This window comes from Xenopus tropicalis, chromosome 3, assembly GCF_000004195.4.
Source record: "Xenopus tropicalis strain Nigerian chromosome 3, UCB_Xtro_10.0, whole genome shotgun sequence".
In the NCBI taxonomy this organism is placed as follows: domain Eukaryota; kingdom Metazoa; phylum Chordata; class Amphibia; order Anura; family Pipidae; genus Xenopus; species Xenopus tropicalis.
The window spans coordinates 86,382,024-86,394,686 of NC_030679.2; the positions used below are offsets into that span (position 1 = coordinate 86,382,024).

The window sequence follows — 12,663 nt, forward strand, 5'->3', positions numbered from 1 at the left end:
TGTGTAATAGTGCTATGCTTGCCAGCAGCTACGTTTCTGACCTATACTAATAAAATAGATTGCCATCACAAATCTAGTTTCTAATGACAACTTATGTCTATATTCCCAGGGCGTGAGAAGCTTAAAGAACTGTCACTTTCAACCACGCTACATCTTACTTGTGCCCATGAATAAAGAAAAATATGAAGGTTGGCTGAGAAGAAAAGGCTTGTTCACTAGACCAGAGATAGACGCTGCTGTGTCCAGAGTGGATATGTACCTTAAGATAAACCAGGAATTCCTAGGTTTTTTCGATGCTGTTATCAATACAGGTAACTGAGATAAACATGGTGGTCATGATTTTCAACATTTTGAGATCCAGCTAATATTTAGCATTTAAGAAGCTTTAGACATTAGTTATAATAGGTATAAAATAGAGGCTGTAGGGTTTGCCTCGCTTTTTATGGAGTTAGATACTTACTTGCTGCACTAATACACTGTGTGGTGAATATTATTTAAAGAAAAGTGTCTCATGTAAGTGTATGATTGAGGCAAGATGTTACACACCTATAAGCTAATGGGCTCTGCAGAAAAATATTTTTATCAAATATCCTGCGCTGCTGGGTGTATTCCCTGGAGTGTTACTTTTCTTCTGGGGGCTATAGGAAATACTTATACTTTACCCATGTCCCCACTTGGAAAGTCGTGTTCTTAGGTGTATCAGGATAGCTATAAAATGATTTTATACTGAGGTATGTATGTATGTATGTAATTTCATGATTTGATTTTACGATAATTTGATATAATGACCATGACATAGAATAATAAGTTGTGGTGAAGATAGTCTTTAGGGCAGCAGATATGACTGTAATAGTTACTAAGTAGTGATGAGGTTTTGCTAATGTTGCACAGAAGCAAAACTGGACAGATGCACTCATCACTATTATCAAGCTAATATGTCAAAGAAGGGAACACTTTACATGTTATTATTCAGCAGTTGTCAGATTTTTTTTTTTTTTTTTTTAAAGACCCCCTTGGAGGTCCAAGCCTTTGTCAGGCCCCCACCCTTCCTCATTAAAGGTTAGAAATATGGGAAATTATTGATGTAGCAGTCATTCAGTCACAGTTTCAAGAATATCTAAGCTATCTAGTTTCACCTCTAATGTCACTTCAAGAAATATCACTGTAGTCGGCCTTCAGGCTGAGCTCCTTTGCCACAGCCTTAAACCACCCTAGAAGGGCCAACTCCACAGTTTGAGAATCTTTGCAGAAGATATGAGAAGTTCAGCACTCAAACATTTGTACTTACATGGAATATATTTATATAATGATTATGCTGCATTTTAGGGGCTACTTTTTTGTGATAAAAGTGATACTTTATCTTAATGCCCCTTCCAAACCTTTTCAGTGTCCTCTGTAACTTCTTACTGTAAAGTGTCCAGTTCACCCCAAAATCCTGGTATAGTTCAAGGAATTTAATTTTAGGAAAGATTAAGATGATTTTGGCGCAAAGTATAGTTATGAACATAGTTATGTAGAAAGATAGAATGAATGGCAGATTATAGCTACAGAACTAATGATTTATAGGGGTTATTAGTTACAGTGACTCCTAGTAGTGTTTAGGCAGTTTTATCCCACAGAACTGTGGCTGCTCCTTGCCAGTTCACAGTTTACAATCTCTATACTATTCCACAGTGAGCTTGCCATTACACAACTGGTTTTATATTGAATGCATTGGGAGCTGTCAGGGCTTTAAAAATATGACAATAACACATTTCAGATATAATAATGAATCATAATCATGTAAACTGCATGGCATTTGATAGGACTTCCCAAAAGCTAAATAAAACATACATATATATTACCATGCCCTTCAAGTTCCAGCAGACCTGGATTCTTTCTGTCCTGTCCTTGCAATACTGAGGAAGTAGTAGATAAATGTGAAGAAACTTCCAGAAGCATGTTTCAGAATAATTATGCCTCACCACAACCTAATTCAAGTTTTGGTATTTAATTAAAAAGACTGATGGCAAATAAATAGAAATAAGCACGGTGGGGTGTAGTACAATAGCTAACTGATCATCCTCATGCCTTTCTGCAGATGACTTAGATGAAGCTTACTCCTCACTAAGATTACTTGTTAAGGAATACTTGGGTCTAACTGATCCTGCCCAGTCAAGTCAAACTGTTGGCGGTACCAAATCAGGAACAGGTAAGTTATTTGTTATGAACTCTTGCAGTGATCAATATGTTAGATTTTGCACTTCTGCTCAGACCAAGTCCAATGAAATGTCGCACTCAGTTTCTAAAATAACTTTATGAACAATAATGGGATATCAGTTGCTCACTCTCTACTCTTTTGGGTGTTATCCCTACCAAAGAAAATACTTTTCTCTCTGACTTCATCCCCATCTTTTCTCTGCAATTACCTACTCTGTATCTACCTTCTCTGTAATAACCTAATTACCTACTATATAATGCCCTAGGCACTACTTCAGCTTTTCAGCTGTTCAGGAGTTTTCAGTATTATTTTTATTGTAGTTGTCTCACTCTTATTTCTATTGGATAACCATCTCCGTTGTTAATATGTTTAATCAAAAGTAATTATCCTTAAAATATCAACCTGGATATTTAAACATGCTTTATATACCCATCTCAGGTGAGTCTAATAATGACACAACAGCCATTCTAGGTAACATGTATTTGTGCATTGTTGGACATGAATAAACCATCATAGCCTGTGGGATTTTATTCACATTCAATTGATCTGTTAATATGCTTAGTTCCTGCCTCTATTGCTGCAAAGTTAAGCGACATAGAGAAGCTCTAACCTTATAATGAGACTCAGGGGAGGCTTCAGATTTGTACCAGCTGCAATGCACATAGTGCCTTGTAGAGATCACATGTAATCATACTAGCACAAACTCTGAGCTCATCTTTAATGGAAAAACTGCCTAGCTCATCTTTAATGGAAAAACTGCCTTCTAGCAGAAATCCTAATGATTTAATTGTTTAAGAAGCAACAACCTTATGATGATGCAAGTATAATGACCATCCACATAGTTACGTGGTCTCCTTCACCCTTAAGGATTCTGAGGATGCATTCAGTAATGCACATTTAATTAACACAAACCCATACTTTGTTATTAGATTTTAACAGAGGTAGGTTGTTTCATATTGGAATGCATAGGTGTAGCTATTGAAGACATTTATTATATAGAGATGACTGAACCTATTAAATGCCAAAGCATACATATTGTAAAAGAATGCTGGTCAAGTATCAGAAGCACTGGGCCTGGGTGCAGTCGCATTTAAGGAAATCCACATTCACAGCTCTTATGTTGTTAAAAAAATATATATGTTTTTAATGCAATGCCAGCCATGCCCACTGGGTTCCCATAAGCTCTCAGTGACATATTTTACTGACATATTTGAGGTATGTACTGTTTTATAATTTACAGCACTATTTATGGACACTATCTATCTGACATCCTATAAGGACTACCTCCCTGTATCCACCCCATAACTCCATAACAGTATTGGGCAGTTAAGCACTTGAGAAACTGTTTCTACCTTTTGCCTTAATGAACTCTTTTATGCTTTGCATAATTTCTGCTTTCATAGATAAGAATAAAACCTGATAGCAGATCATTTTAAACAACAAACCAACATTAACCAAACCAGTTTGAGTGGTAATATATTACTGCTATATCATATCTATGCAATATCTACTATGTGCACTATTTTATTGCCAGATGTACAGCAGAATATCAAGAAATGCTGAGTACTTTATATAGTAAAATACAGTGTCCAATATTGTCCGGGTGTCCTTCCCCATTGTACCTTTACTCATGTCTCTTGTGCTTCATTGAATAAGATTCAGGAAAATCATCAACTGGATCATTGCCAGCTAAACCCACACAGCCTGAACCCTCCAATGACCTTCTTGATTCTGCCACCAGAAACTACTCCAGCAGAGCATCAGCAAAGCTGTTCTTACAGAAAAGCCCTGTGGTAAGGAGTTCCTGTGTTTTTTTCAACATTTTTCCTCATATTTTTTAAGCTGGCTTGCTGGATTTCTGGTTTGTTTTCAGGAAGAAGCTTCCGTACAGAGGCGTCAACAGGCAGCACGACAGGCTTTAGCAGGGAAGAGCCCAGGCACCTACACCCAACTGTTTCAGAGGTACTGGTACATTATTAATCACATTAAGCATTATGGGCACATTACTATTACACTTGCCAGCCTTTGAAATAAAATATCACACAAAACACAAATTAGTATAGGATTTGTTATCCAATAAAATAAGAAAATTGAATACCTTTGCAAGAAGAAAGAGGAATACTTCTACTCCTCTACTAAGAAGAATTTATTGTATTCATCATTCTATGAAAAGAGTGGCCTTCCATTTAAAGAGCCATCACTGGAAAGGATACATTAATGGAATATTTGTGGCCTGACCTGTGGCTGGAGGGGCATTAACAAATAAGTGTATGCCAAAGAGCAAGAAGCACTTTTTATAGACTGAACACAGATCCTCTATCCCGTATCAACACCTTAAAGGGGTGTTCACCATTAAATTAACTTTTGGTGTTATGCAGTATGATGATATTCTGAGACAATTTACTATTGCTTCTCATTTTTTTTTTTTTTTTGTGTTTTTATAAGTGTTTAGCTTTCATGTTCAGCAGTTCTTCAGTTTGGAATTTTAACAGCTGTCTAGTTGCTAGGGTCCAATTTACCCTACCAATTAAGCATTAGTTTTAAAAGGGAAATTGAAATAAGAATAGGAGTGGGCCTGTGTATGAAAGCTAAGCAATAAAATCAGCCATTCTGTAACATAATTAAAGTTAAATTAACTACCCATTTTACTAGATAGCCAAGGAGAGCTACTCTGTCTACTGTTAGGACAAGACTTCTGCCACAGATTTAATTTAGTAGTACTTGGTTTCCCCAAACATTAACTCTGGGATTGAAGTCCTCATATTCTGTGCTATAACACGATCAGATAGAATCATGCTGCCAGATTCCAAGAAATCAGTGGTCATCAGTAGTAGTTGCTGTCTGCTTCCATTAACCTGTTTAAGCAGGTATGCACAAAAAAAAAGGGGCATGTTTGGTCCTTCCAAGGTAGATAATTAGATTACCAGTGAACAGATACATCCTCTGCATATTGGACTCCTGCTAACAAAACAGGCACAACAATGGGACAAAGTAGGTTGTACCTACCTAGGTTGTATATTGGTAATTTATTTATCTACCCCACAAGGACCAAACATGGAGTAGCATTCGTTTACAACTACACTGTTTAGGAATAACTATTTTTTCATGATTTAAACAACATACAAAAGTACTTTCAACACATGCCTCTTTAAGCAGAATCTGTTAGGGGAATGTCAGAACTTTTTTTTACGAGGTTTCAGCTATCAAAGAATACTTGTTGCTTGATTCTGCTTTAAGGATTCCAGGCAGGTATGGAATCTATACTTAAGATTGTCCAGACTGTCCATGATATTATTAGGTCAGAAGTACAGTGGATATAAAAAGTCTACACACCCACCACATTGTGCTGTACAATGAGACAAAGATAAATCATTTCAGAACGTTTCCCACCTTTAATGTGACCTACAAACTGTACCACTCAACTGAAAAACAAACTGAAATCTTTTAGGTGGAGGGAAGAAAACCAAAAAAACTAAAATAATGTGGTTGCATAAGTATGCACACCCTCTTCTAACTGGGGATGTAGCTGTGTTCAGAATTAAGCAATCACATTCAAAATCATGTTAAATAGGAGTCAGCATACACCTGCCATCATTTAAAGTGCCTCTGATTAACCCCACATAAAGTTAAGCTTTTTATATCCGTTATATATTAACTCGGTTTCATTGGGTGAATATTTTAGGGGCCTTTTCCCCTAGTGACCAAACCCTTGTCTTATTTTTTTTTATTGTTTTTTCAAAATATATTTTTAGAGGCCCTGTCACTGCTCCAGCAACTGTTGGCACACACCGTCGCCTATTAGACCCTACATCTTGTTCATCAATGCTACCAAGTGGAAGTAATGTCACTGCTGAGCGCAGTTTTCCTCCAGCAAGTACTGATACCAGGTACAGTCAGAATGGTACATAAGCACAGCTATGGCTTTCCTATAGGAAATTAATTATAATGTATTCATAAAGCACCATCATATGCTGCAGTGCTGTACAATAAATAGGTGTATACTTTGAACATACAGATTAATATACAAAAACAACCAATAACCAACCTGACAGTGACAGAATTTCCTCTGTACTATTGCATGGTTGGTATTGGCTTTTGTCTCAGGCCTTATTTCCTGACAGCTCTTGACTAGGACCCTTCCACCTAAGCGCTGTCCTTTAATTGACTTCTGTAGCCTGTCCCCTTACAGAAGGGTCACACTTGGTGACTTAAATGTCTGTGTGACCCTGGATAGTATTTCTTTACAGCTACTGTAAGTCTGAACCAATGTTGGGTCATAATTTGTCCAGTTTGTCAGTTGTATCCTTAATATGATTGCTCTAACAGCGCATTCTGACTCACAAGAACACTTTGGGGGACATAAACAAAAGTGTTGGTGAGTGCACTCAACAAAGGTTTCTTAGTTTTATGGATTTGTCGTAATGCCACCAATTTTAAAAAATCATTGATTACTCGAAGACTGTGAAAATATCATTAGTGTGCCAACAAGGTGTCTCTATACAGACTAAAGCCAAATTAACTTATTAACATTATTGCCCAACATTTTCATTATGGCAGAGACATTTTTGCGTAACAAAAGTTGTAAAGATATCGCGGGCATGACTACCTCTTAGAAAGGTCATAAATACAACACAAAAATAGCCATGGGCACTTTTTAACAACATTTTTTAAAAATGACAGAAAATTGGCCTGTGAATAAGTTAGCACAAATGCAGCCTTTTTATACAACATATTTATGACATTTACCTTTACTGACATTTTTGTGAATTCCTCCCTTTGACTTGTGCTAGGTGTCATTGATATTGAGCAGATTTTATTATAAAGATATCAGATGAGAGGTTAGTTAACCTTGATAATGTTTACAGTGCACTCAGAATTATGTTGATCTATATAACGGCAACTAAATACAGGTATGGGACCCATTATCCAGAATGCTTGGGACCAAGGGTATTCTGGATAAGGGGTCTTTCCGTAATTTGGATCTCAGTACCTCAAGTCTACTAAAAAATCAATAAAACATTAATTAAACCCAATAGGATTGTTTTGCACCCAATAAGGATTAATTATATCTTAGTTGGAATCAATTAAAAGGTTCTGTTTTATTTCTACATAGAAAAAGGAAATCAGTTTTAAAATTCTGAATTATTTGATTAAAATGGAGTCTATGGGAGACGGGCATTCCGTAATTCAGAGCTTTCTGGATAACGGGTTTCCGGATAAGGGGTCCGATACCTGTATGTTAATACGTTTGGATTTACAGTTCCAGAGATTCTCGGCCTAGCTCTGGACTCTCACTACTCTCCTCCGCTGGAGCCTTTTCTGCAAGAAGATCTTCCTCCCAGCCAACTCCTGTCATTACTATCCACTCTCCTCCAGAAGACAGAATAGAACCACTAGATCTATCAGGCATTAAGCAAGGATCCGACAATATATCAGGTAATTTGTCTGCTATGGAACTCAGGTCATATGTGTACTATGCGGAAAAATGGTCTTACGTGTGTTATAAATTGTGATTGGCCGTGTTTCCAAGATATCCAAGTGCAGTTTAGCTGGGTAAGAACAGTACTTTGCTTCAGTAGGGTTACAGTCAATCTGATAAGCCTCAAATTATGTATCTAAGGCTAATGTCAGACGAGGTGTAGGATATTTTCGGCAAGCGGAAAAGCGCTTGCTGAAAATTCTGCCCTACGCCTCCTACATGTGCCTGCACCCGAATGAATGAGATACGCTCGGGTGCAGGCACATGTAGCTGATATACGCATAAAAACACGCGAGACTTTGCACTATCTCGCGTTTTTATGTGTATATCGGCTACATGTGCCTGCACCCGAGCGTATCTCATTCATTCGAGTGCAAGCACATGTAGGAGGCGTAGGGCGGAATTTTTAGCAATCGATTTCGCGCTTGCCAAAAATATCCGCCCTACGCCTCGTCTGGCATTAGCTTTAGACTGATTGTTAGTAATATTCCTGATGTGCATTTGATGGCACAAGGAAGGAAGTTTTAGAGCAAGGGGATGAGGATGGGGGATGTATATTGGCAGTATAATTATCTACCTCACAAGGAACAAACATGGAGTAATATCAATTTGTTTACTAGTTATCAAGTGTAACTATTTGTGTGATTTTATGTACAGTACTAACAAGAACATGTATTGTATATAAAAGGCTATTCACTTTATCCAGATTGTATCCATAGAGTTAAACTGTCCCTAGGCTCATAAAAGAAAGTAGATTCATTCTGTGATTGGATTTTTTAAAATTATTTTTATATTTTTATTCAAACCTACTACAATTCCTGGTCTTCCAGTTAGTAACTCAAACTGCTCTCTGGTTACTGTTGTAAGTGGGACCCTAACAACCAAAAAGCTGCAGAAAAATGCTAAAATAAACTTATTGCAAATTGTCAATTACAGATTACTAAATGTTCATTTTAAGGTAAACTGCCCCTTTATTAAGGAATTATTCTGCTATTATGAAAAGCAACATATACAGCAAGCAGCTCTCAGAATCACATTTTTCCTTCACTGTACTCTTGTTAAACTGTTTTTTCAACCATCTTCATCATATAGATCATTGTGAGAATGGAAATACCCCTGAGACACCTCGGCTGCCTTCTGATCACTCTGACACACAAACAGCCAAATCATCGGCCAGGCCCCCAGCTCATACAAGTCGTCCAGGCTCCAACACTAAACCCATTCTGCCCCCTATTCCTTCAGGACGCAGGAAGTCTTCTACTTCCACATGATTTCAAAGAACAGTTCTGCCTGTTGTATCAGGCTGGCTTGTAACAATGTATGGCGCAGCATCAAAGCTAATGGAAAAATGTTGATCAAATTAAAAAAAAATATGTTCAACTGCATGGATGAGTGCTAGTGCAAAGCTTTATCTGCCTCTCACCCCACTTAATTTTAAAGAACTAAAAATTAACTAATTAAATAGGCTGGAAATGTACATTTTGTTTTTGGCTTCTGTACCAGCCCAAGGCAACCACAGCCCTTTAGTAGGGAAGATCTGTGCCCCCAAAGATGCCCCAGTAGCTCCCCATATTCTTTTCTGCTGATTCACTATGTCCTCTGTGCTGCGGTCAGTTACTGATCTTAGGGACCAACTCACAATATTCTGTATATATAGAATATAAATGTCACAATATAAAGCTCATTAGTCATTTATTAAGGTTTTCATTACATAGCAGCACTAAACTAGTGCAATTAGCATTAAAATGTAATAATCCACTCTGAAGAATGTGTTTGTGAGAGGCCAGCTTCATTTTCTGCTTTATAATCTGTAACGACCCCTAAACTTAGTTTCTCAACAGCTGCTCAGAGCGCACTGAATATTCAACAAAATTCAAGATGGGGAGCTCCTGTGCTTAACTTTAAATAGCTGAATCATTAATGTTATAGTAACTTTAGGCTGGTGCAGTAAGTTCAAAATATAAAATATGGCATTTCTATCAATACTTATTTTTAAGTCTTTTATGCAATATATTTTGCTTGACCATATCTTGCACTATTTTGTATTTAAGATGAAATATTAGTATCAATGGCTTTAGTGACTGTAGAAGTCCACATTTTTTTCAATGCCTGTACCACTGAGTGAATAAAGTTACATGTGCTTTGCTTTTTATTAATTTAGTCCTTGATCACATTACATTTGTGTATGCAATTATCAGATAAGGCCAAGTCAGTGCTTTATGGCAGGGGACTCCTCTCTGCAACCTCAGGTGCTGTGCCTGCTCCTGAAATGCTTTATTAATATCAGCCATGATGGGATTTGTATAGCAATAATCACAAGTAAATTATATACAGCCAATACACTGTTAAAAGCTATGTTAATGATAGCAGGCAACACTGAGGCAAGTACATTTAGGACATATCAGCTACATTAGTTTGATGATATAGGTATTGCTTTAATGGCATATTGCCAAAGGACACAACCTTCTCAGTCTCTGCAGCCGAGTAGATTACATTAGACCCTGTTTCCTGTGTGGAGGACATGAGATTAAGAAGATTATCAATAATCACAAATGAAACTACTTTGTTGGTTTGTTACATGCAGCAGTAAGCAAAGTGCAATTTCCAACACAATTGACATGCTTACTCACAATAAAACATTTCCCCCATAATTCATCTGTTTGGGGTGCAACTAACGTAATGGGCAACTTGCAAATAACTGTTCAAGTGCCCCTGACACCTGCAAACATCTTGTATATTGCCATTTGCAAGCTTTTGTACAATAAAGGCAAACTTGAGCCCCAACACAACATTGTTAAAAGTGACTTTATTGCAATGGGATAAACAACATGGTTTTGTTTACACAAAATGTTACAGCACATTGAGGGAGGTGTATGTTTTATGTACGCGGAGCTTATGAGGTAGACTGAAACAACAAAGAGCCAAATGTATCCCTTGTTTGTAAAATAAAGGAACAGAAGGTACACAGAACATACATGTCAAACAGTAAATCTCTAATAAAAGGTTGATATATTTTTTTGCCTTTATGACAATATATAAATTCAAATAGCAAAACAAAAAGCAATTTGGTATCAGTTTAGTAGATAATATAGTTACAAATTACTGTAGCACATACAGCATATATTGAGTGACTTCTGACACGTTTAGGAAATTTCCTGTTTTCTCCTTTCTGTATATGCCATTAAAATGTCAGTACTGACACAAATCATAGGGTTAATGGCTCACAGGGCAGTTTGGGGCGCTTTGATTGCAGTGCTTTTCAAGTAGCTGAAAAACATGGAGCCCATGCACCCAAATCCACCCCACACAGACTTGTACTAAAGCCATCTGGTAAGCTCCTTCAGGCAGCAGTGCCAGGCAAAGTGATTTCAATACAAGTGCATGGGGGGGGGGGAGGGGTGGTGTAAGAAAGTGCCACATTTTTAGAACACTTCCTACCAATAGGAATATTTTTTTAAGAAAATACTGTAATGCAAACAACATAGCTTGTATTTGTAACCGACAGCAAACTGGTTTAACAGTATAACTAGCATAGTTAACCAATCACTGAGGCAGTGCCAACAACAACACAGGGTTGGAAAAGAGACTATATGCTATTCCTTTGTTTCCTTTTGCACTTTTGGGTCTATTCATGTTAAAGGGGACATTTATCAGATCACTTACCAGGTACCTTTCACAGTGCTACCTACAGTTCCAGTGTGCTTGTTCCACTTTAAATCTGGAATTGATTTTATGCAAAGTGTCAGGCTCCAAACTAATTTTTGAACCTAGTGAGCTAAATCTGCAGCACTTGTCTGATGCTCAGCACAACAGCAACATGCAATTGATGAGAATGTGCCTGGCGACACTAACTTGTTGTATTATCAGCCAGATGCCTAAGCTAGAGAGGTAGTGCCTCAATTAACAACCCCAAGGGCAAAACAATGGTGCAGAGTCCCCCTGTTTTTAGCACTTTGTCCTGCTGCACAATTGCCTCATGCTGACTGCAGTTCTGCCTGCATTTGCCAGTGTTGCTTCCAGAGTAGACAAGGGGCACCAGGTGGGCATCCTATGGAACACCCCTAGCTTGTGTGTCACCCAGAAACAAAAGCTAGAGTAGGAATTGAAATGTAAGGTGCTGAGATGCCTGTACTTACAGTGCTTGCCCATGGCACCAAAAATGGGGCCAGGGATTCTTTTCACTTCCTCATGTGCCAGTGCACTCACCCATCCATAACATGTCAGCAGATTAACTTTTTGGTGTGGATAGAGGACAGACAGGCCCAAAACGTTTCACCTGGCATTACTGAGTGAGGGGTAGAGTCACAAGAGTGCACTGTAGGCAAAAGACACAGACCTTTTTGCCAGTTTCTTGCACCTTGTCCCAACCCAGCCTTTTAGACCCTGTCCCTATAAGATAACATTTAAACTTTCCTTCTGAATAATTAAAGTGTTTTAGTCCCCAAACTGCACATTCTTGTAATGTAAAGCATAAAATGTTACCTGTATAAATTACAATATCCATCCATACATAGCTGACCTGTCACATAAGCATTTTAAAATACTAAGATGAATACTATGCCCATATGTATTGCTATTAACTGCTGTTTCCAATAGAATCAGTCAAACTATGTAAAATGTATGTTTACATACAATGGGCAAGTAAAATAAGCAAATTAGACTGTAGCACTAATGCTAAAGGGGGAAGGGAATACTGAACAGACTTGAAAAGTTGGATCATAAGCTGCTCAGTACTTGCAAACTTGAAATGTATGTTTGGCAGCTATGAAACAAGCAGCGGTTCCTCACGCTGAGCCACCAACCCAGAGCTATGTGACACGCCGGACTTTCTCTAGCAGCACCACATTATACGCTGTATGCAACACTGTCTGTAAAAATAAGTACTAAGATATTCACAGTTGTAATTGAAGCTACATGGAAAAAAGAGCCATTTCTCAAATGTGGGATGGGTTGTACAGTTTGGACTGTGATATTAAAAACATGC

General features: G+C 37.8%; 1 protein-coding gene across 1 annotated transcript in view; it reads left to right on the forward strand.

The window, feature by feature from the left end:
- The window catches only part of lrguk (leucine-rich repeats and guanylate kinase domain containing), a 40,920-nt gene extending 31,081 nt beyond the window's left edge, over positions 1-9,839 (forward strand). Inside the window, exons 14-20 of the mRNA XM_002931868.5 lie at positions 110-311; positions 2,081-2,191; positions 3,857-3,993; positions 4,074-4,162; positions 5,953-6,087; positions 7,461-7,636; positions 8,772-9,839. Of these exons, the coding sequence (XP_002931914.3) occupies positions 110-311; positions 2,081-2,191; positions 3,857-3,993; positions 4,074-4,162; positions 5,953-6,087; positions 7,461-7,636; positions 8,772-8,950 (1,029 nt within the window). The 3' untranslated portion in view covers positions 8,951-9,839. The remainder of the gene's footprint in view (positions 1-109; positions 312-2,080; positions 2,192-3,856; positions 3,994-4,073; positions 4,163-5,952; positions 6,088-7,460; positions 7,637-8,771) is intronic.
- Positions 9,840-12,663: the final 2,824 nt, after the last annotated feature.